Genomic DNA, 26,825 nt, shown 5'->3' with positions numbered 1-26,825 from the left:
TCATTGAGAATGTTTGGGCCTGGAAGACCTCATCAAGTCATGTCTCAGAGCTTGGAAGAGGCTAAGGAGAGACTGGGCCCATATGTCTTTTTGGAACCCTTGGGCCAGGGCTGTTCTATAGGCTGTGTAGGCTAGGGTTAGTGCTGTCCGTTCAAAGTCTTCTCTCTTGAGGACACCAATCCGCTCAGAGAGATGGGCACTCAGCCGTCGAATGTCTGTGATGCTCTTGGGGATGACTTCATTGCAGATGGTGTTGAAGTCAGAGGCCTTCCGCAAGGAGGAGAGTTCTTCATCTTTGATGGAGATCCTTAGGTCTTGGCTGATCTCAAGTTCAGCGAGAAGAAACTGATATGAGAAAGAGAATATGGAAAAACATTTCAGTCGGCCATCGCTGAAGACATGGCTGAATTCATTATGAAGTGTTCATCGTTCCTCTGATCACACCCATGCTTCTCTTTCTCTTTTATAAAGTCAGAATTTTTGAGCCAGAAAGGGGACTTTGGACTCTAATCCAACCCCAGCATTTTACAGATGGAGCAACTGAGGTACAAAAAGGTGAGAAATGATTTGCTCAAGGTCGTGTAGGTCGTTTGTGGCCCAGGCGGGATTAGGATCCTGGCCTCTCAGCTCCCATTTCAGTGTTCTTTCTACTATATTGTTGATGAGTATTTTCTTTCTACTATATTGTTGATGAGTATACAGGGCCCCTATTTAAATAACAGTAACGGCAGTAATAGCTGACATTTATAGCTGATTTAAACTTTGCAAGGTAATTTTTAGACAGTATTTCATTTGAGCCTAAAAATAAATCACTGACAGACTTAGTCAATGAACAAATGTACCCTGAATACTTAGGAAGAGCTTCATATTAGGCTCTTGGGAGGAGGGGGAAGGTTACCCTTAAACTTTCTTTTCTCAGGGGCAGCTAGGTGGCATGGTGGATAGAGTACTGACCCTGAAGTCAGGAGGACCTGAGTTCAAATTTGGCCTCAGATATTTTCTAGCTGTGTGACCCTGGACAAGTCACTTAACCCTGATGGCCTCAAAATCTTGGAGATATGAAGTGACTTGTCCAAGGTCCCATATAACTTACAATAAGAATTAGAACCCTGTTTTCCCCATTCAAGTTCAGTGTTAAGCCACTGGGCAGAATTTTTATTTAAAAAGTATTATTGAGGCTTTTTCTTATTTTTTTAAACAGCATCACTTCCCAATAACTGCTGTTCCCCATAAAGGATCTTCCCTAATGACAAAGAAATACAATTAAGGAAAAAAATGGTACATATTGATTGTGTTTGGCCTCATGCACCAGTTATCCATAGCCATTTTACTGAGAGGAAGGAGACTTGTTTGTCATCAATCCCTGGGAGTCAAGACTGATCATTTCATTGATTTGAATTTTGATACATTTTAATATTGTTTTCCTTTACGTTGCTATGGTCATTGTTTAAATCCTTCTCATTTCCCCTTCCTTTCACACATTAGGGAGAGTTTCCAGTTAGATCATTGTTGTTGTCTCCCCACCCGCCTTCTTGAAAGAAGGGGCAGTGCCCACCGAGGGACCCAGGGCCATAGCCTACCTCATAGAGGAGCTCCACTTCCTCTAGGGAGGTCTGCAGCGCTGGGTTGGGAGGGCCCGAGGATGATCTCTTTGACCGATGAGCCGAAGGGAAGAGCAGAGCTGAACGTGCACAAAGAGAAAGGGCTTCAGAGACAGGGATCTTGAAGTGATGAGTGTTAACCAGGCAATTTTGCCATTAGTCAGTTTGTTGACTAATGTAGGATGTTGTATATGTGAAGAAGGGATGACAGATTCTTTTGGTAGTAAGCACTTAATTATTATATATACCAACATAGTTTTTATTACAATATATAGACACACATACATATATACCTATATATGGATATATACATATGCACACATACATATAAATACAGATACATTCACACATACAATACATATTCACACACATACACATACACATGCCCACATACATACACATATACATACATATATGTTACCTAGAATGTTCCCCCCAACCCTCAAATAGCCCCTCCCTCCCAGGGTTGTTGTGAGGATGAAATGAAAGGATATTTGTACAGTGCTCAGTGTAGTGCCTGGCACATAGCAGGTGTTATCTAAATGCTTTTATTGTGATTTTTAGACTTATTCCCTTGAGGAGGTATGCCAGGATCCTAGAAGTGAAGACAGAAGACCGTGGCATACAGTTTCCCACCACCCAGGCTTGATGTCCCTTCAGGGCAACACCTCTCATGCCTTGGATGCCTTGGGACCAAAGCTGTCTATGTATTCTGCCACTTATTTTTTCCTGGGGCCTCATTTTCTAGCTCAGCATTTTATCTGGACTGACTCTCTACCCAGCTGTACTAGGAAAGAGCCAGTGTTTCAGCTTCCATTGATTTACTGTCCATTCCTGATGATTTTCCAGGGGGGAAGGAAAGAGTACTAGGTTGTCGGCCAAGGGCTGGCTTCCAATAAAAGGGAATTTGATGTTGAGGGCTGTGTAGGAGCTTATGCCAACGGGCAGACTGGTGGCTCAGAACATTAGTAGGATTCATAACTTCAGGCTATGGTGTTCCAGGACACTGCCTTCCAGAGCAGTGTTTGGCCCGAGGCTCTCTGGAGACCAAAGACCCTTTCTTTATTTAGGATTTTAATGGTAGGAATTTCCACATTGGCCTTTTCATGGAGTAATAAGAGTGGCTCTCTAACCTTAGGTAACAGTCAGAGCTGACATTTGTACAGCATTTTAGGGTTTTTATATTTGTTACCTCATTTGACTGTTCTGCTTTTGTCCCTGTATCCCTAGAGTCTAGAACAGTGCCTGCAAGATCCTATTTTAAAAAATTTCTCTGAGTTTTACTTGTGCAAAGTAAACAGTGGTGTCTTAGAGGTCAGGAGTTCTCTCCTGTCCCTTCTGGCATCCATGTGTGACTGGCTAATTTTTTGGTCTTCATCTTATGGTCATTCTTTTCTTTCTTTCTTCCCAACCTAAAAATGTGGGACCACTGAGCATGTGCTTCTCTCTTGTCCTCTGCCTATGGAGTTCGGTCAGTTAGTTGATTTACAGGGAAGAGAAAGCAAAGTCACTCAATATAGAGTCTCTATGCCATCTTTTTCACAACGTCTTATTTACTACAGTTAGGTGGCTCAGTGGATTGAGTACTGAACCAGGAATCTGGAAAAGCAGAGTTGAAATATGAGCTCAGTCACTTACTAGCTGTGTGACCCTGAGGAAGTCACTTAACCTCTGTCTGCCTCAGTTTCCTCATCTGTAAAATGAGAATAATATCAGCAGCTAGTTTGAAGGATTGTTGTGGAGATTAAATGAGATGACGTTTGTAAAGTGCTTTACAAACCTTTAAGAGCAACATAAATACTGGCTCTTATTACCATAACTGTGATTTTGGGTTCCAGAAACATTTCTGGGAAACAGTATTCTTTTTTTTAATGAAATAATAGCATCACAGGGAGATTGGGATATCTTATTTTCTGGGTAGAGGTGGAACTTTTTTTAAAAGAAATTTCTATTGATATATTTTGTTTTTGTATTATTTATATTTCCCACTGTATTTTCCTTCTATCCCTCCCAGAGAGCCATTCCTTATAATAACATATGGAGAAAGAAAAAAAAGTTCTGTAAAACTAAACATTATATCAAAAAAGTTTGATCTCAAAAGCAGTATTGGGGTCCCAGGAAACCAAAGTTATTTTTCAGATTAACATAGAATCATAAAATTCTAGAGTTGGGAAAGGGCTGGGAAATCGGTGTCTGGTGTCTTAATTATAGTCCATGAAGAAACTGAAAGTGATCAAATTGTGATTTACTTTTCCCAAAGTTACAAAGGAAGCAGGCATGTGCTGCACTCAGTTCCAGAGAGAGAGAGAGCTAATTGTTAAATTTTCATTGTGAACATTTACAGCTCAGACATCAGCAGATGCTACAAAGCAGTGGTGGATTTATTGTGTTAAGATTCTAGACTTTAGAAAGTGCTGGAGAAAATGTTAATGTGCAGATGAAACTTAATAGTGTTTGTACTTTTATTTTTTTCACAAACAGCCAAAGTTGTTAAATATTTACCTGCACACACCACTGAAGCTTGCAGATCTGGGACCAGAACTTTAGTCTACTGTATGTCTGGTACAACACACTTTCCATTATGTCCATGGCATCAGATTCAAATAGAAACAAGGCCACTAACCCATACAGAAGGATCCTTGTGAGCTGCATGTTGACTTAGTTTTAAAATGTAATATTATAGGTTTTATTATATTTTTATTTATTTTGTTGAATATTTCCCAATTATATTTTAATCTGATTCATGTCTCTCTGTCTTTTAGTGTCTCTGTATCTGTCTCTATCTCTATGTCTGTTTGTATCTCTGTCTCTCTCTGTTCCTCTGTCTCTGTCTCTGTGTCTTTCTGTCTCGCTATCTCTGTCTTTTCCCTCTGTCCCTCTATTTCTGTTACTCTGCCTTTGCCTGTCTCTTTGTTTCTCTCTGTCTCTCTATGTCTGTATCTGTGTCTGTCTGTATCTGTGTCTGTCTCTCTGTCTCTCCATGTCTGTGTCTTGTCTATCTGTCTTTCTGTCTCTGTCTTTCTTCCTCTGTCCCTCTGTCTCTGTCTATCTCTCTCTAAGTTGAACAGAACCAATATATCATGAGAAAGTACCTGGTTTGGTGGGTGGGTAAGAAGACAAAAGACAGGTAAAGTTAGGGAGTGGGCTGGAGGACGTAGGTTGATGTGGATGAGAATGGTTTAACAAAGTTGTGTGTGTGCACACACCCACCAATGCTTTTGCATGCATGTTATCATTTCTGGGAGAAGAGATCCTGGAATACAAGGGGAAAAATAGAGTAACTCTTTTCAGAACTAGAGATTAATTGAAATTGATCAAATTGAGTCAGATTATGTCCTAGGTGACAGCAGAAGGAGATGGGCAGATGCTGAGCAGACAACATATGATTGGCCAGGGCTGTCATAGAGGAGATCCCTGTGTGGGGCAGCAGCTTAGACCCCATGCCATCTGTGGCTCCCTCCAGCCCTAATATTCCTGGAGTCTGTGGGCTTCAGGGGTTGGTGCTTTTTAATTCCTCCTGACATAAAAGGAGCCTGTTAGACCTTGGGCACCTCATGGCTGTCTCTGATTCAGTTGCAGAGTGTGTAGGTAATGGAAAAGGGAGCTTGCAGGCTTTGATAGGTGGAGACAAATGCTAGAATCAACTGACTTTTCTGTGTGAGGGAGAAGGGATTTCTATAGCACATAGGCCTCTCAGTTCTAACTAATTGAAGAGGAAGAATGGCCAGGCTCCCCTTAGTCTCTCTCATGTTCAGTTCTTCTCATAGGATCAAATTAAAAAAAAAAAACCTTCCCTTTGGCTTTTAAAGTCTTTCAGAGCCTGGTCCCTGCCTACCCTGCCAGTCTTCTTAACACTGCTTATTGCCATGTATCTTACAATTCATTAAGTCCCACCTTCTTGTCCCCTGTTCCTCCCATAGGACATTCCATCCTGGAACTCCTCTGCCTGAATGCTGCGTCCCCTCATCAGCTTCAATCCCAGCTTCTGTCAGAGGCCTTTCCCAGTTGTCCCCAGTAGTTCCTTCTCTCTAGGATGACCTTACATCAACTGCGTCTGTACGTAGTCATTTGCCTGTCTGCTTATTGTCTCCCCTGTTAGAATGTGAGCTCAAGGGCAGGAAGTGTTTTTGCCCTTCTCTGTATCCTCATCACTTAGCGCATTGCCTGGCACATTCTAGTGGACCAACTGGCTTCTTTAAATCTGCCAACCTTTGGCTTCTTCATATCATCTTGGCTCTAAGGCTGGGGGGTGGTGGTGGTGGTGACAGGACCCAGGGGCTCACTCCCTACAGAATAACAAAAATAACCCTAAGAGCTTCAGGGAACTTACAGAGAAACTTAAAGCTGTAATGATCCCTGGGTGTGTTTTCTGTCAAGGCACATTTAGCCTAGGTCTCTTTTGAGGTATTAAGTAAAGGTTTATTTAGTAGGTACCACTGTGCCTAGGTGTATGTTCTGTACACTCTACTCCTTAGTTTCCTGTAGGCTCAGCCCAGGTTGGTGACTAACTGGCTAGTAATTCGCTGCCCTGTCATTTTCTTTGGCTGCTTTGGGCTTTTCTCTCTTCTATTTCAGAAAAAGAAACAGCCAGTTGCCTTTCTAGTTGTCAATTTTGCTCCAAATGTCTGTACACTTGCTGGTTTCTGTGATTTTATTGTGAAGGAAACCAGCCCGGGTGGAGGGAGGGTCGAAATAAGACTGCTGTGCTCTGTACAGTGAAGGCAAGGAACAGGGAAGGAACAGGGTCTAGACTGACCTTGTCCCTCTTTTTCCTTTCAAGGATGAGAGACTACGTTTGGCAGAGGGCCCCTCAGGCCCTTCCCTGGCCCTGGGCTCTTCAACCAGGATAAGCTGTCACTGGGAAGAGTCCCCACCACCAAGATTACCCTTCGATCTCACCTCCTGATCAGGTAGTTGGCCTGCTCACATTCCTTCTGATGAGATGGAGGACCACTGGGCCTTTCATATGTGTGCTCTGCCTCTCATAGTACTGTAGTCCTTGTCATCTGCCCTCTCTCAAGCCCTGAAATCTCCTGGCTCTGTCCTATTAACTACCTATGTAACCTAAGGCTCTCTGGGCCTTGTTCTTCACCTAGCTGCTGAACCCTGAGGACTTCTGGATCTTTCCATCTGCCTTATCTCTTTCTTTCTTTTTTTTTTTTGGTGAGGCAATTGGCGTTAAGTGACTTGCTCAGGGTCACACAGCTAGTAAGTGTCTGAGGTCGGATTTGAACTCAGGTCCTCCTGAATCCAGGGCTAGTGCTTTATCCACTGCGCCACCTAGCTGCCCCACCTTGCATAGGATTTAAGGGAAGGAAGGACATATACAATATTCACAACAGAAGAGATGAGCATGCCTAGCTCCCATCGCCTTAGCCAGAGGGTGAAACTGCTTCTGGTTGTTTCCTTTGTTGTCAGCTAGCTCAGCAACTTTTCTTGTGCTTTGGGCCACCCCTGAGGCCAAGTTGTTCCCCTCTGGACAAAGGATAGAAGATAGTGAGCTACAGTCACATTCAGGAGAGACCTGGACTTGAATCTTGCCTTTGACACTTCCTAACTATGTAATCATGAGAAAATCACTTATTCTGTGATCCTTGGTTCCATCATCTTTCAAATGGGGACAATCTTACCTCACAGTATTGTTCTGAAGAGGAAATAAGACAACATAAGTACAAGGCTTTGTAAAAAGCACTTAAATACTATGATATTAAACAGGCTGTGATGTAATTATTAACGTGGGCAGTGAAGGAAAAAAGAAAGTCAGAAAGGTTGGGAGGAAGCAAAGAGAGAAATAAGAGACAAGAAAGGGAAAAGGGCATGTGGTAAAGTGTGGCAAAGAGAACTTCCCATAATCAATCACCTTAGATTTTACTTAATAGTCTTTGTTTTGGGATGTTTACTAAATGTGATAATAATAACTAACATTTGTATAGCACTTTCTATGTGACAGGCACTGTGCTAAGAACTTTGCAATTATTTCATTTGATGCTCACAACAACCCTGGGAGGGAAATGACATTATTATTATTATTAATCAATTAACTTATTTATTTATCTATTTATTCATTCATTCATCCATTCATTCACAAATTGATTGATTGATTAATTTATTTGTTTTTTTTTGTGGAGCAATGAGGGTCAAGTGACTTGCCCAGGGTCACACAGCTGGTAAGTGTCAAGTGTCTGAAGTCAGATTTGAACTCAGGTCCTCCTGAATCCAGGGTCAGTGCTTTATCCACTGTGCCACCTAGCTGCCCCCGGGGAAAATGGTATTATTATCCCCATTTCACAGATGAGGAAAGTGAGGCAGAGAAAAGTTAAGTGACTTAACCAGGGTCACACAAGTAGTAAATGTCTGAGGCCAGCTTTAACCTCAGGTTTTCCTGAGTCCAGGCCTGGCACTCTGTCTACCCCTCCACCTGATGCCAAGGGCTATGATAACCTTGGCCTTTGAGAACCAGGTTCTATCATTTGTGTAACACTTTGTATTTTCAAAGTTCTTGTATTTAAATTATTCATTTATTTTTCCCAGTAACCCCTAGAGGACTAGTAGATGGTCTATAACTTGAATCTCCTGTCACTCTAAGGGAGTGCAAGGTCAGTATCACCACCCCTATATCCCTCTGGGAGTCTTTGGATTTTGCTCCTGATTTAATTTCTTACACCTTCCCTTGCATCTCTGCTGGTTGAAATGCCACCCATTCTTCCAGATCCAACTGAAATGCCACCTTCTCTGTGAATCCTTTCCAGAAGTCCCAAGTCATGGTGCCTTGGATCTCTTGGAGCCTTTATTTATACTTCTCTAGTATAATTATCATTTTCTTTTTGTATTGTAGTATAATAAGGAAGGCAGTGTGGTACTGTGGAAGAACCTCTGGATCTGGAATCATGGGACCTGGGTTTGAATCCTATCTCTGACACCTATTATCTGTATGATAGTGGGCAAGTCACTTTAACTCTGTGGGCCTCAGTTTCTTTTTTTCTTTTTCTTTCTTTTTTTTTTTTTAGTGAGGCAATTGGGGTTAAGTGACTTGCCCAGGGTCATACAGCTAGTAAGTGTCAAGTGTCTGAGGCCGGATTTGAACTCAGGTACTCCTGAATCCAGGGCCAGTGCTTTATCCACTGCACCACCTAGCCGCCCCCTCAGTTTCTTTTTTTCTTTTTCTTTCTTTTTTTTTTTTTAGTGAGGCAATTGGGGTTAAGTGACTTGCCCAGGGTCACATAGCTAGTAAGTGTTAAGTGTCTGAGGCTGGATTTAAACTCAGGTCCTCCTGACTCCAGGGCTGGTGCTCTATCCACTGCGCCACCTAGCTGCCCCTGGGCCTCAGTTTCTTTATCTGTAAAATGAAAGAGTTAGACTAGATAGCCTTTCTAATCCCTTCCAGCTCTAAAGCTGTGATGCTATGCAGCTGGGTTTTCCTATCTCTTCTCCCGAATAGAATTTATTGTTGCTGTTCAGTCATTTTGCTTGCGTCCAACTCTTTGTGACCCCAAAGGTGCTCAACAAATGTTTGTTGAATTTAATTCTCCCTGGTATGTTATTGGCACAAGAGCTGTAACTAGGATAAGGCAGCTGGGGCTGTTTCCTAGGGTGTCAAATTTAGATGGTCTCAATAGCACTTGTAGTCCTTCTGTAGATGAGACAACATAGTTTTGCACCTAGTTAGCAAGAAGAATTAGTTAAAATAAGAAGTTACCAAATGGCCCACTCACAGGTCTCCCCAGCAGTGACCTCACAATGTCCTATAAACTCTTCCCATAGGGGTCTGTATTTAGGCTTGTGAGGAAGCATTCTCATGCTTCTTGGCCCAAACATAGCCTGTGTTGTCCCACATAATACAATTGTTAATAAAAATTGCCTCTTATAGCCACACACTCTATGCCAGTCAGTGCCTGCAGAACACACAGACACTTCACAATGGCTTACTTCTCAAGCTTTGCCTTCTCCTTTTTCTCCTTCCCCTTATCACTCATGGGAAAAAAGAGGGGCTGGGCTGTCTACTTGAATTATTTTTCTCTATCCTTTCTTTTTCCCAGGTAGGTTTTGAACCATATATAAGCACACTATTGATGATTGAGAAGATATTAGTTTGAAAGAAGTCCAAGAAACCTTTCACTTAATTTCTTTTTCTGTGCACAGGGAATTAACTAAGGCCATTCAGTTGATCCCCAAAGTACTGCAAATTGGCTGCATGGCCCTCCCCAAAAGCAAGACAGAGCGCTAGTGTCCAAACCTGACCCTTGCTGTTTATTTGTGATCTCAAGATAGCTTCCAGGACATGTGCTGCTGCCAAGAAATCCCAGCTCAGTTGTCTTCTGATTCCCAAGGAGTTCAACCCACACCCTTAACCATGGAACCTTATACTAGGGTGAGAGTCTCATTTCTCCCCTGAAACAGATGTCTTTTCTTTCTTTGGTGGTTGACGAAGCCACGTGTAGGATTTTTAAAGCTATTACTGCTTCTCTTTCTAAATGCTCACCAACTGTGATAGTTGTGGTGGCATTCCAGGTCATTTGTTCCACAGGCTAGGTTCACATAAGGTCACCAAAGCTCTTCTTACATTAGAGAGAATTGTCTCCTTCTGTACCTAATGTCAATGAGCATTTTGAATACATTTGGATGACTTTCCTTCTACCTCTACCTAAACCCTAGAAGTAGACAAAAAAGAGGTTTTGCTCTAGTCTTTCTTGAGAAGATTTTAAGCTCAGGTGCCATGGTTGATGTCTCTTTAATATAAAGTCCAATCCTCCCAAAGAGAAAAAGACCTATTTGTACAAAAATATTTATAGCAGCTCTTTTTGTGGTGGCTAAGAATTGGAAATGAAAAGATGCCTATCAATGGCTAAACAAGCTATGATACATGATGGTGAAAAAAAAATAAAGTCCAACTCTCACAGCCATACATTGCTACTGGAAAAACCATAGTTTTGCCTATACGGGACCTTTGTCAACAAGGTGATGTCTCTGCTTTTTAGTCTGCTACCCAGATTTACCATAGCTTTCCTTCCAAGGAACAAGCATCTTTCAATTTCATGGCTGCAGTGACCACCTGCAGTGATCTTTGAGCCCAAGAATATAAAACCTGATATTGCTTCCAATTCTTACTAATTACTAAAATTTAGTAGTTGTTACATTTGTCTAATGCTCCTGTCCATACTCTAACATCTAAGAACACACATTGTTGGGAGCTGATCAGTAACAGGTTAAGCTCTCAGAGAGACCTCTTATCTTTTCAGGACTCAGATAACCTTAGAGAAATATGACTCCTCTGTGTAGTGGAGAGAGAGAGAATGTCGAATTTGGAGTCAGAGGTTTTGTCGTTCAGCTGTTTTTCAGTCGTGCCCAAGTCTTCGTGACTCCGTTTGGGGTTTTCTTGGCAAAGATACTGGAGTGCTTTGCCGTTTCCTCCTCCAGCTTATTTTACAGATGAGAAAGCTGAAGCAAACAGAGATTAAGTATCTGAGACCAGATTTGAATTTAGGAAGATGAGTTGGCCTGACTCCCAGTCTAGTGCTCTATGCACTATGGTGCCACCTAGTGGCCCTAGAGTCAGAGGATATGGATTCAAATTGAAGTTCTGTCACTACCTTTGTAACCTAACCTAAGTCAGGGGCAGGTAGGTGGTGTAACAGATAGAGCACCAGGCCGGAAGTCATGAAAACCTGAGTTCAAATATGGCCTCCAATACTTACTAGCTGTGTGACCCTGGGCAAGTCACTTAATCTCTGTTTTGCCTCAGTTTCCTTATTTGTAAGGTGGGTCTAATAATAGTCCCCAGGGTTGTTATAAGGATCAAATGAGATAATAATTGTAAAGTGTTTAGCATAGTGCCTGGAACATCATGAGCATGATATAAATATTAGCTATGATTTAGCATCTTTGGGACTCAGTATCCTCATCTGTAAGATGATAGGGTTGTACTAGGAGACCTCCGAGATACCTTCCATTTCTATATCTATTATTCCAGGATTCTAAATATAATGTAGAAAGGCATTACTTTCCACTGTGGTCAGCGGCAGCACGTCCAGCACTAAGGCAGAACTCTGCAGCTGCTCAACATTTGCACAGTTTTGACACTCCATAGACAAGAAGTGTAGGAAGGTCAATATCTCTCCCTTGGAAATGTCAGAGGCTCTGGATGGAGTATTTCTCCATAATAGAGGCTGTCTAATGCCAAGACAGCTAGGTGAAAAGTGAAATTCAGTCCACCATTCTGATATTTCAGCTTACTCAGTACCTAGCATCTTAATGTTTTAGTACATGGAGGTTTAAATGCTCTAAGTCTTTAAGTTAATGCTGTTTGTTCTCCATATCTCAATCCTCCTCAAAATATATACTACCCTGGGGCAGCTAGGTGGCGCAGTGGATAAAGCACCAGTCCTGGATTCAGGAGTACCTGAGTTCAAATCCAGCCTCAGACACTTGATACTTATTAGCTGTGTGACCCTGGGCAAGTCACTTAACCCCCATTGCCCTGCAAAAAAAAAATTTATATATATATACTATCCCATTTCTTCTCTGAATCCTTCCTTAATAGCTCCATCCTGTGTGTGTCATTGAATACCTATTGTGTTATAGAGAATGTAAGTTTCTTGAGGGCAGGGAACATTTCATTTTTTGTCTGTCTCCAGTGCCTAGCATACAAGAGATGCTTAATAAATGCTTGTTGATTAATAATATATTTTCTAATCATTTCACACTCCTAAATCTTGTCTGTACAACAAAATTATAAACCATTCCTGGGCTGGAGCCAGGCAATGTGGTGCCATAGAAAGAACAGTAGTATTGGAGGTCAGGGGCTAATAGGTCTAGAACTGAAAGGGATCTCAGAGCGGCAACTGAGGCTTAAGAAGGTAAAGTGACTTGCCTAGTAGGTCAAATCCACAAGAATTTATTAAGTCCCAGGTGATGTGCTAAGCTCGAAAACAATCCTTGCCTTCAAGGAGCTTATACTCTAATTGGAGAGACAGTATACAAAAAAGAACTAGATGGGACAATTTGGAGGTGATCTTAGGGGGAAGGCACTAGCATTAAGGGGGAGTGGGAAAGGCTTCTCATAGAAGGTGGGATTATAGTAGCTGAGACTTGAAAGAAGCCAGGAGATCCAGGAGGCAGAGATGAGGAGTGAGAGAATTCCAGGCATGGAGGAGAGCCATTGAAAATTCAGAGTTGGAGATGAGTGTCTTGAGCAAGGGAGCCAGTGTCATCTGATCATAGACTAAGTGGAGGGGAGTAATGTGTACAGAAACAAACATTTGTTGAGTGCCTACTGTGTGCCAGACACTATGCTGAGAGTTATATTATCTCATTTAATCTTTGCAGCCCTAAGAGAGAGTTTCTAAGAAGACTGGGAAAGTAGGCAAGGATCAGGTTGTGAAAGGCTTTTAAAGGCAAATACAAGTTTTTATATTTGATTCTGGAGATGATAGGGAGCCGCTGGAGTATACTGAATAAGTGACATAATCACACCCACACTTCAGGAAGATCACTTGGACAGCTGAGTGGAGGACAGACTGGAATGAGGAGAGGTTTGTGGCAGGTAGACCAGCAGGCTATTGCGATTATCTGTGTGTGAGGTGAGGAGGGTCTGGATTGGGGTGGTGGCAGTGACAAAGGAGAGAAGAAGACATGTCAGAGAACCTAAGATTTAAGCCAGGTTCCCTGACTCCATCTCCAGCAGTGGGGTTCTTTCCACTGAACTGCTCTGCCTGTCCTTGATAAAAGATCCGGGTTGGAATCTTGGCTCTGACACTAGATTCTGGATTGTTGTTATTGTTGGACTCTTCATGACCCCTCGGACAATAGCACACCAACGATGTCCATGGGTGTTCTTGGCAAAGATACTGGCATGGTTTATCACTTCCTTCTTTAGTGGATTAAAAGTAAACAGAGGTTAAGTGACTTGCCCAGGGTCACACGGCTAGTAAGTGTCTGAAGCCAGATTTGAATTCAGGTCTTCCTGACTCCAGGCACAGCACTCTATCCACTGAGCCATCTAGCTGTTTCTGAGATTCTGGGTAGGTCACTTAAACTCTCTGAGGATAAGAAAACTTTCTCCACCTTTTATACGGTGTTGTTTTAAGATAGATTCGAGGTTGTCTCCTATATGTCTTTAATATCAAGTACAGAGCCAGAACTAAGACAAGCTAACCAAGGCTTTGTCTATGGGTGCCAGCTTGTGTAGCTGTCATCTGCTTAGAATCTTAGAAGAATCAATAGATCCCTAATTAGTAAGAGTAATCAGTTCAAATGGGAAGCTATAAGATGATGCATGTTTCCCTAACCCTGCAGACACCCTCCTTGCACCTCCCCCACCCCTAGCTAAAGGTGGCTTCTCTACCCCATTACCCCTAGGGGTTCTCCAATGTATCACGTTACTTGTGCCAGGTCAGATTGTGCTACTTGCACTGGTGCAAAAATGGCAAGTTTTGTCTTTGTCTTAGTAGAGTGATGGGTGCTCAGTAGGTGATCAATTAATGCTACTACTGATTGCTTAAATCAATCAGATACTAAAACAGCTGAAAAATAAATCCTGATGCTTTGAAGTTTTCTCTCTAGTGTGGAGTACCTTCTGGGTTTTATTTTGTTTTGTGAGAAGCACTAATTCTCTACAACACTCTCAGAGAAGAGCATTATAGTCTATATTTCTAGAAATGGGTTGCTCACTAAAGGGAATCCATTCACTCCCAAGTTTTCTCCCCAGGCAATGATGAAGATCAGAGAAAGGAAAGCACAAAACCTCCAACTTCAGAAGTCAGCTGACAGTTGACCCCTGGGGTCAGTGGATAGAGTCGTGGGCCTGGAGTCAGGAAGACTCATCTTCCTGAATTCAAATCAGGCCTCAGACGATTACTAGTTTTACCCTGGGCAATTCATTCAACCCTGTTTGCCTCAGTTTCCTCATCTGTAAAATGAGCTGGAGAAAGCAATGACAAAACCACTCCAGTATCTATACCAAGAAAACACCAAATGGGGTCACAAAGAGTAGGTCAGACACAGCTGAACAACAACAAAAGGAAAGTTTCTGAAGTCCTCCTAGGATTGCAAGAGCCCATCAGCCTTGGTACTACACTTTATTACTACCCCACACCTTTCTGATTAGAGGGTGGGACCCTGAACTTCAAACTCTCCATTTTAAGGAGTGAGCTCTCCTTATTTTTCACCTGGCTACTCTATTTTTTTCCCCCTTTGGGAAGGGCAATGAGGGTTAAATGACTTGCCCAGGGTCACACAGCATCATGTGTCTGAGGTGGATTTGAACTCAGGTCCTCCTGAATCCAGGGCTGGTGCTTTATCCACTGAGCTGCCTAGCTACCTCCCTGGTTGCTCTATTTTGGGACTTTTCTGACTTCTTCACAGTGCCCCTGAGCTGGTTCCCTCCCCTACCCCCCACCCCCATCCCCTTCCCAGATTTCCAGATTCTTTTGTGTGTATTCTTCCTCTATCTGATTGTTAGCTTCCTGAGGACAGCTGTTGTCTTTTTTTTTTTCTTTTCATATTTGTATCCTCAGCACTTAGCACAGTGCCTGGCATATAGTAAGTGTTTAATAAATGTTTCTTGACCAGTGGCTAAATACAGAGTTGGAAACCAGACAGAGTTTAAGTTCTCAAGGCACTGTTGGAGTTTCTGTTTTTCTCTTGGGTACTCTGCTTAAGCTCTGGGTGTTTTGTGGATGCATAATCCAATGTAATCAGGCTTTCCTTAGGCTCAGGTCACTTAAAAATGAATAAATGAATGAATCTGATGAAAAAGCATTTATTAAGCTGCTTCTTTATGCGAGTGCTGAGCTAAGCAATGGGGATGCAAATGCAAAAGCCCCAAGGAACTTACATTTTAATAAGTTAGAGACAGTACTTATATGGGAGAGTGGTGGCTAAGGAGGGGTGTGTTGGTTTGGAAAGTCACTAGCATAGTGAGTAGATGGAGCCATACAAGAGTGTATTGACACACCCTTTCCAGTTGCAAAGGGAGTATTGATTTGAATGCTGTTCCAGAAATGGAAAAGGGTGTGTGTTTGTGTGTTTGGGATGGGGGAAGGCATAGCTTAGGACAAATTTTATTATATGTGGAATCACATTATTTTATTATATGTTAAATAATTTTCTACAAAAAAATCTTTTTATCAAATTTATAACACATTTTTATTGACCTTTAATTCCTCCTTTGATAATACTAGGGTACTGGTTAAAATAGTATAATACCTAGGGAAGAGTCAAATAGTCTTATTACTAAACTTCACTGTTACTAAGTTGTGTTTATCCAAACCTCTTTCTTACCCACAGGACTAACCTTAGACGGCTTCTCAGTTTTCATTCCCTTCTATTCATTCACATGTACATGTTAACCATGTCCTTAACACCATCCTTAACTATCCCCTTCTGCCTAGAAGACTCTGCTCTTAATTTCTCCCTGGAAAGACTATGCTTGTCTACTGTTCTGAGCTCTCAGGCCCTCATGACAGAATCTAAACACTCCCCAAATGGAAACCTTTTGAATAATTTCCCTTGATGAACTTTCTCCATTTTGTAACCGGCTGTGACTTATTGCTATAGATTTTCCAAAAGGGGGCAACCTTCCTTCATACTCTCCCACCCTCAACTCCTGAACAGTTAAAATACACCTGACACAACAGAGCAATTAGTTGAGTTAAGAGTATAGGAGGGGCAGCTAGGTGGCACAGTGGATAGAGCACTGGCCCTGGATTCAGGAGGACCTGAGTTCAAGGCTAACCTCATACACTTAACACTTACAAGCTGTGTGACCCTGGGCAAGTCACTTAACCCCAATTGCTTCACAAAAAAAAAAAAGAGTATTGGAAAACTACCTTCTCTATTTAGCAGCAACAGTGGTACTAGAAAGACACGGTAGCAATGAATCCCACTACATTACACAGAATGCCATTTACCGTATTACATTCAATATGTTTTTCATGAATCAGATGAAGCAACTTTTTATGGAAATGAACGTGGGTGTGGGAGGGAAATGCTCTCATTTATGAAAGAGCCTATTTCAGGTCCTGCTGATGTAATTTACTTTTTTGCTTCTGGGCCAGGCCTTTGGAAACAGAGCCCTGTTCTGAGGAAGCTGGAAGCAGAGCCTGATACAGTGGGGTCCTCTGGGAGCACACATGTGGCCACTTGTGAAAGGGGGAATGGATGCTAGCCAGCTTCCCTTGGCCCAAGCCCAGCCCTCCAAGCTGCACATGTGGTTAACTGAATGAAGGTGCCATGGAGCACCAGAGCAGAATGAATGGAGGAGTAAGTGAGGGGGATAAAGAATGGTCTGAATGTAAGCCATCATCACCCACCATCCCAAGATGTCCATTGTGTGAGCCAAACATCGTTAGATAACAGGCTTGTAAGAATGAACTTGCTCCCCACAGATAAAACTTTCTTTTCTTTGATATTACTGATTGTTTAATAATTTCTTCCTGTGACATCTTGAAAGTGGACAATCTACTAAGGTTCTGTTGACACTGGAGAAGAACTTGCCTATGTCCTCTGACAGGCTGAGCAAAGATGACTCTGTACTTGGAAGGGAGCAAGAGTGGAACAAAGCCAGCTGCCTAGCTCCCTCTGTTTAGCTTCCCTGGTCACAGGTGAGTCATTTTTCCTCAATCCAGCTGACAGATATTGACCCTGGACCAGAAAACTACACTATGGGGCTGAATCCTAGAAAGTGTTCTGTAGGCAGGCTGAGAGCAAGAGAGGACGGTCCCAGGAAAGTTTTCACAGTGTCTAGTTTTGGAAGGATCATCTTACCCAACCCCTTCCTTTTACAGATGAGGAAAGTGAGACTCAGCGAGGTTATGTGCTCTCATTAGCTTAGAAAACTCCTGGTGTGGAAAATCCCTTTATCATACAGATTAGAAACCCAGAGATAATGAATGTATGCAGAGCAATATATGAATGTGAACCATTATCAGGCAGACTTTGAACCATGATCTTCCCATCTCCAAGGCACGCCCTCTATCTACTATAGCCTAGTAGCCTTATTGAATAATTGTCTTTCTCAGGATGTGCTCAGATGATGATCACTTGTGTGTGTGTGATTGTACATGTTGGTGTTATAGGGACCCCTCTCTTAGAAACTCTAAGCTTCAGGTCGGTTCTGATTGGAATGGCAACTTGATTGGACAACTGGTATCTACTTTAAATTAGCTTTAAAATCAGGATGGTTCAAGTCCAGCAGATCCAAGTGCCTTGGGTACCATCTGATCTCGCTGATCAAGATGATTTTATAGAACCCTGTTTTACTCTGAAGTCCATAGAGTGAAGTTATTTTTGTGCAGTAGCAATATCATAGTCTGACATTCCCCATCCCTTTGTAGCACTTCATTTGGCAGCTCTAGCATGGAGTACTTTGGGATGGGATCTTCAATTTTATCACTGTGGGCAACCCCTTTCACAGATTGTCATTCACGTGCAACTTTAGCCAGGCGTGGCAGCATGTTCCTGTAATCCCTGCTATTGAGAAGACTGAGGCTGGGGGATTGCTTAAATTTGGGAGATCTGAGCTAATATCATCACTGTCTGTCATTCAGTCTGGAACCAATATGATGAGTGGGGGGGGGTCATTAAGCTGTTTAAGGATGAGTGAATCGACTCAGATTAGAAATTGAGCTGGTCAAAGTTTCTGAGCTGATCAGTAGTGGGATTAGGCTCACCAGTGGCACTCCCATCTTGGGGAAGATAGGAAAACCAAGTTTCCAAAAACCCCAAACAAATAAACAAAAAAACATGTAGTCTAAGATAATTTCCTAAATCACTGAATGGTACAGAATACTTGCCCAAGGTCTTACAGCTAATATATATCGAAGGTAAGATTTTTACCTAAGTCTTCCAGATCCCAGAGTTGGCCCTCCATCCACTCTTCCATGCTACTTGTTGATGTGCTTAGACAGATAAAGAAATAATTTATGAAGCACTTGCAGGTGCCAAGCACTATCTTTCTAAGGCACTATTTATCTATCTAAGCACAACAAAGGAATAAAGCACTAGGAATAAAGGCCAGGATAATCAGAAAAGAAGAGAGCTGAGAAAAAGGAAGGGGTGCACTTAGGCAGGGCCAAGGCATAAAACTTGAGTCAAGAATGGAAGTGAGCATGGTTGGCTTGAGTACTTCCCCAAGTGGAAGTTCTGGGCAAAAACTTACAAAATGGAGGAGAGGGCTGAAGAAGTAGAAGCATCTACTGCTTGAGAAGGCATCTGGGGGGCTGGGGTAGAGATATAAAAGCCCAGGGAGTCAGGAGTGAAGTGATTGTGTAATATTATATTTTATAATTACTTATGATTGTAATTATCTGTAACTAATGCCTAGGGATACTTATAAGTCTAAGTTAGAAGCACAGTGCCTGGCACATAGTAGGCAATTAATGAATGCTTATTGACTGACCGAAAATGACCAACTACAGTTCCAAAGGACTTGTGGTAAAGCTTGCTATCCGCCTCCAGATGGAGAGCTAATGAACTCAGAGTGCAAATTGAAGCATGTTTTCTTCCCTTTCTGTCCCCCCCCTTTTTTTTTTTTGGATATGGCTAACGTGAGAATTTGTTTTGCATGATTATACATATTTGCAATGAGTTTTGTTTTTATTACTTTAAAAAATAAGTATCTTCTTGACAAGTTGGATCGTAAGCCCTGTGAGCTCAGGGATTGTTTAGCAGGTCTTTGTCAGATGTTTGAGTATTGACATAATGAATGATTATTGCGGATTTTAGTGGTACAATTGAATTTGGAATCATAGGGCTCCCTTTTCTGCCATGTGTTATGGAATTCACTTAACCTTTCTGGGTTTGGACTAGATGACTTTTATGAAACCTTCCCTGATCCTTTGATTCCATGAAAAATCAGTCTGTTAATGAGGGACAGAATCAATACTTGTGTCTGGATCTCTTTACTCTCAGTCCAGTTCTTTCCCTGTAGGATTCCTCTGGTTCCAGTGTACCCCTATGGGCTCGTGGAGGCTTGAATTGGTCCTCACCACCATAATTCCTCCAAAGCTGTGTAGATTTTCTAGAACCATCCTTTTGGGACCCCAAAGATTTCTGGGTCTGGGCTAGGCTCCAAATAACCTTTCCCTCTACTTGCAGTGGTAGTTGCAGCTAGTGAATCTCTCCTGATTTCTTAGTCTAATTCCATAGCCCACAAAGGGTCTAAAGGTGGGATCAGAATACTATCTGGCCAACCTGTTGTAACCTCTTGGGTGGAGAGAGTATAAAATATTGGAATGCCCTGTTCTTCAGAGAATAGCGATCAGTGGGGTTGGGAGTGGAGGAAGGAAAGGAGAGGTGATATGAGGAATAGACGACAGTATGAAAGAATGGGACCCCAGGCAGGAAAAGGGTCAGTCTCCAGTTGAACCCGGACCCTCAGGGAGTTTTCCATCTGCTTCTTCTTTCCTACTGTCATGCTCAGTCTTTGTTGGGCTGGCATACAGACTCATATGGATGTGGCCCCTTTTGTAATCTCTATATTGTTGCCATCAAGAACTTAGAAACATTTAAGTTATACCTCCTCTCCCTGCCGTATCTCCCCAGGTCTTCTGATATAAATGTATGGACCTATCTTTTTCTTTTTATCCTTATAGCATTATTCTTTGAGGTTTGGTTTTTCGATAGGTCTTTGTTAGTACTTAAGGGAAACCAAGTAAAATAAACAGAATGACAGAGTATACAATTGTGAAATGACAGAGTTTGAGAATTTGACTCCAAAATAACCTTGATGTGGCAAAGAAGCTGGCATTTGTCTGCTAGACACCCGTCTGCCTAACATCTAGGTCTCCCTAGACCTGATGAGCAGTCAGCCAACACTTTGCCTCAGGAGAATGATGCTGTCTTTTTTTTTTTTTTCCCCTGTAGAGGTAGTGGTTTGGTAGAAAGGATGCTATTTAGTCAGAAGAATCAGGTTCAAATCCCAGTGCTATCCCTTAACCACCTGTATGAGCTTAAGCAAGTCATTTTAGCTAATATATTTTTATCAAGAGAAAGGAACTGGAGGAGTAGTCACTTTGGTATTTTATAATAAAATAAATGTGACACTGATTTATTTGTACCTCCCCCTCCCTCATATATCTTGTATTTAAAAGTTAAATCCTACTGTTTTCTGAATGTAATTTTAGTTGACTCTCAGATACACCCTTTCTCAAGCATGGGACCTGGCTGAGTTTAAAGGCTAAATTAAAAATCATTACTCCTAGATTAAAGAACATTGAATGACTGTAAGATATCTTCATGTTCTCTGAACTTCTGTTTCTCATTTGTAAAATGGTAGTAAAAAGATGATTATCTTTTTTTTTTTTTACCACCTACCTCACTGTGGTGTAGTGAGGAAAGTACTTTGTAAACTTTTAATGTGTTATAGACATGTGAGCTATTATTAGACTTTTCTCAGCCCAACACAGGTTCATTTCTATTTTGAAGTTGGCTGCTTTCTACCATTTTCCAAAATCAGAATTTCCATTTGTCATGAGCCTACCACATTAGCATGACTCCAACCAGATTTACTGTGTCATGGTGCCTACCCTCATCACCATGGGAATGTTTACAGGTTTATAGTACACACCCAACACTTGATAGTCATACAATCTATACCCTGTCTACCCATATAGAAGATGACCAACAATTAGGGATACCCTTTTCTATATAAACAGTATTAAGGGATACTTCTAGCCACATTCCAGGGGGTATATAATATCATCTTTTTTAATCCCAAAGTAATTCTGTGCTGGGAAGTTCTAGTTTGCATATTCATGAATTTCCCAGTATTGAATCTTTGAACATGTCCTTTCATTTACATAGTTTATGCCTCTCTGCTTCCTGATCCTTTTCTGTCCCCTTTCTTTCATTCTGACTCTTCCTTTTCATTCATTCGCACTTTCCTCTTTATCTTTTCAACTCCTTTCACTCCTAAGATATCTCTACCTTTGGTTGAAATGGGAAATTGGGGGGAGGGGTTACATGAAAGAAAATGCAAAAAATATTGTTTGGACTGTGTATGACCTTCAGCCCTTTGATAAGCACCTGGAAATTTCTTCCTTCCTCTACTCTCTTTCCTTCATCAATCGCCTACATCAGGTAGCATACATTGCCTTATTGGAAATTTGACATGGAGATACAGTGTGGCTTAGTGGATGGAGAAATATCATGGATACCAGGGAGACCTGAGTTTAAGTGCTGCCTCTCACACATATTACTTTTGTGACCCTGAGCAACTCACCTATGCTCTAAGGCTAGGGGCACCTAGGTGGCGCAGTGGATAAAGCACCGGCTTTGGATTCAGGAGGCCCTGAGTTCGAATTTGACCTCAGACACTTGACACTGGCTGTGACCCTGGCTAAGTCACTTAACCCTCATTGCCCCACAAAAACAAAAACCAAAAGAAAAAAAAAAGAAAAGAAAAGAAAAGAAAAGGGGCAAGAGGGGGCATATTCCAATGACAATATCGGAGATCTCAGCTCTCAGTCTGCCAGGAAGCTAGTCTGGAGCTCCTACATTTATTTACTTAGAAGGAAGGAGCATAGAACCAAGGAAGACTGATGAAGGAGAAATCAAGTAAGAGACATTTTCTCCTGGAGAGATAAATTATATGTGTTAGTTTAGACTAGTCAAACAATATGTTTGTTCTACAAAGTACTTTTTTTTCTTTTTAACAAAGTAGACCTAATAATAATAATGATGATGTTATTGTTCTGTCATTTAAGTCGTGTCCTACTCATCATGACCCCTCTTTTGGGGTATTCTTCACAAAGATACTAGAGTGTTTTGCCATTTCCTTCTCAGGCTCATTTTACAGATGAGGAGACTGAAGCAAACAGGGTTAAGTGACTTTCCCAGGGTCACACAGCAAGTGTCTGAGGCTAGATTTGAATTCAGGTCTTCCTGACTCCAAGAAGAACAAGAACAACAACAAACCAAACAAATAACAACAATGATAATAATAATGATAACTTGCATTTGTATAGTGCTTTAAGACTTACAAATAACTTTACATGTATCTCATTTTATTTTCAGAACAACCCTAGGAGGTAGGTGTTATAATTATCCCCACTTTATAGATGAAGAAACTGAAGCAAAGAGAGGCTAAGTGAGTTGCTCAGAATCATATAGCTAGTAAATGTCTGAGGCTGGCTCTGAACTTGAGTCCAGCCTACCTCTAATCAAATACTTCTTCCATTATACTACACTGCCTCCCACTGCAGTGGGTTTACCATATTTATGTGTCTCCACCCAGAACCTAATGTAGCATTTTGCTTGAACTGGGGACTCAAAGATTATTTGTTGAATGAATGAATGAATGAATGAATGAATGGAGAAGGCACTATGCTTTCATTCCTGAGTTGTGGAGGATAAAAATATAACTTGGTCTGGAATATATTTAAGTGTTAAGTGATATGTTAGAAATGAGTGTGGGTAAAGCTGGTCACCTTTACTCAGAAAGGTACTGAGTATCTCTGTGAACTAGAGTTCCTTTCTGTGGAGTCAGCTGACTCCTTTTAGGGGGGTCAGCCACACAGTGAGTCTAGGGAATCTGATTAGGGGTGCGAATGAGATGAGGGAGTTCAGCCTCCAGTTTCTGATTAATTAGCTGGTTTTGAAGAGGGGAAAGTGTGATTTGGGGAGGCTCTCATACTCTGACTTGCCATTCCTTCTTTCCCTATTTGAATGAATGAATGAATGAAAAAAACATTTACTCAACATGTGCAATGGCTAGTGTATTTATAAGTAATCTGTCCAGAGGCTGAGTGGTTTGTTGCTTGCCTATTAAGGGCTTCCTTTTAAATGAGTGGCAATTCCCTTGTGAAATTTGGTGTAAAAGAAAGTTTGTACCCCTGAAAGGAATAAATCTTGATTCATTATTAGTTTCTCTTCAGAATTTCACTCTCTGAAAGTCCCTTTGATCAATTCAAACCAATTTTTAAAAGCATTTATTAATCACATGCTATATTCAAGGCACTTTGTCCCTGTTCTTTGTTTTGTTTTTGGCCGGGCAATGAGGGTTAAGTGACTTGCCCAGGGTCACACAGCTAGTAAGTGTCAAGTGTCTGAGACCAGATTTGAACTCAGGTTCTCCTGAATCCAGAGCTGGTGCTTTATCTACTGCGCCACCTAGCTGCCCCCTGTCCTTGTTTTTAAGGAACTTACAGTCATAGAATGAGGTCATCTAGTTCCTCATTTTTATGGATGAAGAAACTGAAGGCCAGAGAGGTAGAAAGTGACTTGTCCAAGGTCACAGAGGCAAACAGTAGAGTTGGAATTTGTATTAAAGTAGTCTGACTCCAGAACCAATGTTCTTTCCAGGGATCTACCCTGTCTCCTTTTCTGCCTTAGGGAGGGGATACAGCTTTTAGCACCTAAAGCTGATTCTCATGTAGAGCTGGAAATGTGCAGAATATGGGGTGTGTGTTTGTGTATATGTATGTGTATATATATATATATATATATATATATATATATATATATATATGTGTGTGTGTGTGTGTGGTAGTGGTATGTGTATGTGTATATAGTGGTTGTATGTGTGGTAAGTATGTATGGGTGATGGTGGTTGTGTGTGTGTATGTGTGTAGTGTGTGTTATGAGTGTATGGGTATTGGTCAGTGTGTGTGTGTGTGTGTGTGTGTGTGTGTGTGTTGGTGATGGGTGTGTGAGTATGTGCGTGGATGTAGTTGATAGTGGGGTGTGCGTGTGGTGGTTGTGTGTATCTATGTGTGTGGGGGGGTGGTGGTTGTTGTGTGTGTGTATATGTGTGTGTGTTGTAACGATTGGAATGATGCCACCTGCTGGAGACTTACTGTAGAAAAGCTCCGCCATGAAAGGAAGGTCTTTGAGGGCAAGACTATGCGTCTTTTCTTTGGCGTCAGGAAGTGACATTGGCTGGTGGGAGGAGGAAGGGGGAGCTGGGCGCTCTGTCTCTCTCTCTTTCCTGAGGACGCTGGTGGAGAAGGGAGCTAGAAATGCACTCTCCCTTTAATAGATAGATGAATGTAGGCCTTTCTCTCTCTCTTTACCAAATTCTTATTCTCCTTAATAAATGCTTAAAAGTCTAACTCTTGCTAAAGCTTATAATTTATTGGCAACCACTCATTAGATTTTAGACAGTCTAGCTAGATTTTTATCCCTTAACAGTGTGTGGTGTGTGTGCTGTGTTATGTGTGTATGGGTGGTGGTGATTGTGTGTTTATGTGGTTGTAGGTAGGTGTATATGTGTGTGTGGTAGTGATGGGTCTGTGAGTGTGTGTGTGTGTATAGGTATGTGTGGGGTGTGTGTGTGTGTGTATAGGGGTGTGTGTGTGTGTGTGTGTGTGTGTGTGTGTGTGTGTGTGTGTGGCGGTGGGGAGCATAAAAGAACAGTGTAGTGACCAGAAAGAAAGAAGGTAAAGACCAGATGCATTCCTCACAGTATGGTAACAGTGCTTTACTATTTCAGAGACTCTCAGGGAGGAATCTTTAGTCTCCAAGATCTCAGGTTTAGCAATGAGAGGATTAAGAAGGGAAACAAGGGGGTTAGGGGGTGGGCAGGTGGGTGGTACTTTTGTTTTGCTCAGGGAACAAATACCTACGTGGGGGAAAATGTTGCCCTGTTGTCTGCTTCTTCTCATGCCCCTTCCACACCGCCCTCCCCCCACTCCTCTCCCCCCTTTCGTTCCCCTCCCTTCCAGGCTCACAGAGCCTCCGAATCACTATGTTGATCTCCTTACCATCTGGGCTTGCATTAAGCACCTCCGCAAACACTATCCAGCCCATTACAAAAGAAGTTCACTTGACCCTTCTAGGCAGCCCTGATCAATTCCTGACTACGGAGAGGTTCTAATTAGCAGTGGAGCCTGTGGGGTTGGCGTTATTGGTCCCTCATTTCCTCAGAGTGATAAATTTAACATGAACTCTGGGACCTCGCCAGACTCAGCTCCAAAAGGGCTGCGGGTCACAGGAATGCAAAGTGGAACTGGTTCCTCTGCCCTAGCTGCCAGCCCAGCTTCTGGGACGTCAAACCCTGTGAGAAAGGGTGTTAGCAATAAGGGAAAAGAGTCTCTTTTCTCGTAATGGGGGGGTCTTGCTGATGCCCTCACTCTGCGGAGAAAGTTCCTTCTTTCAAAGAGAAATAACGTTTGTTCTTTCATTTCATAATCACAACGACTCTGTGAGGAAGGTGTGCTTATTATTATCCCCATTTCACATGTGAAGAAACTGAGATAGACGTGGTTAAGTGACTGGCCTAAGGTCATGAAGCTTGTAAGCACTTGAGGCATTATTTGAACTCAAGTCTTCCAGACTTCAAGTCCAGTATCCTTTGGGCCACCTAGCTGCTCCATTTGTTACAATGATTTTCTTTATCTTTTATTCCCTCAGAAGAAGAAGGTGATAGAAGGGAGAAAAAAAGCTTCTTAATTAAAAAAATTAAATTAATTTAAAATAAAAATTTATGAATTTTTAAAAAGGAAAACAATGAAAAAACCCAAAGTGAAATAGCCAGCCTGTTGGCTGCCTGTGTTAGAAATGCATTCCATACCACAGTGACAGCTCTGGCTAGTTGGAGAGATGAACAAAGTTCCCGCCAACAGGCAACCTGGTCTCTAATGTTAGTGAGTTGGGCAAGATTGCCTGCCGTCTGCTGCCTGGGATGAAGGCATGAGCACTCTCCATCTCCATCATCTCCATCTCCGGACTAGCTGGTCCCTTGAGATGCAGAGCACAACACCTGCTCACAGCTGGAAATAGGAAGGGTCCTTCCCTGTTTAGAGCAGCCAGTGTGTCAGTGAAAGAGCTGTTAACATTTTTTTTTTCTTGGGGGAAAGTAGGGGAGAGAAAGATTCTGTCCTAGGGCACCAGAAAGGTTTACTCTCTGGGTCCTGTGCCAGGCTGGCTCTCTGCTGCCTGGTTCCATCCTTTTTTTTTTTTTTAAAGTATCACTTCTTTCTCCACCTGCTGCCATGGGATAAAAAAGTCAGGCATTAGGGAAGGCTGGTCTAGTGAAGTTAGATGGAAAATAGAATAGAAAACCCAAATATTCTAGGGTTCTCTTTTCCCTTTCCCTTTTCCCTTATCCCCCCCACAATAACTACTTTTTTTAAAAAAAATTTTGGAGAGAAAAAAACCAAACCACAACAAAAGACAACTCACCTCTGCTCCATCTGCGGGCCAGGGTGGCCTGAGCATTGTAATATAGCAGCAGAAGCATTAAGGTCTTCCAACACATCTTTTACTTCAAGAAGAAAAAAAGCACCT

General features: G+C 42.0%; 1 protein-coding gene across 1 annotated transcript; it reads right to left on the bottom strand.

Annotated features, from left to right (window-relative positions):
• Positions 1–26,825, bottom strand: FAM180A (family with sequence similarity 180 member A). Its single transcript, XM_043969122.1, has 3 exons — positions 26,721–26,825; positions 1,581–1,681; positions 1–345 (listed from the first exon to the last, which is right to left on the bottom strand). Exons 1-3 carry the CDS (start codon positions 26,794–26,796, stop codon positions 1–3), a joined length of 522 nt encoding a protein of 173 aa, XP_043825057.1. The 5' UTR covers positions 26,797–26,825.

Source organism: Dromiciops gliroides, chromosome 5 (assembly GCF_019393635.1).
Source record: "Dromiciops gliroides isolate mDroGli1 chromosome 5, mDroGli1.pri, whole genome shotgun sequence".
NCBI classification, from domain to species: Eukaryota; Metazoa; Chordata; class Mammalia; order Microbiotheria; family Microbiotheriidae; genus Dromiciops; species Dromiciops gliroides.
This window is presented reverse-complemented; position numbering and strand designations above follow the sequence as displayed.

Coding starts and splice junctions, on each gene's coding strand:
- FAM180A (XM_043969122.1), bottom strand. CDS start 26,796: ATGTGTTGGAAGACCTTAATGCTTCTGCTGCTATATTACAATGCTCAG. Junction 1,682..26,720: donor GGCCCGCAGATGGAGCAGAG/GTGAGTTGTCTT, acceptor GTGCACGTTCAG/CTCTGCTCTTCCCTTCGGCT. Junction 346..1,580: donor AAGTGGAGCTCCTCTATGAG/GTAGGCTATGGC, acceptor TTCTCATATCAG/TTTCTTCTCGCTGAACTTGA.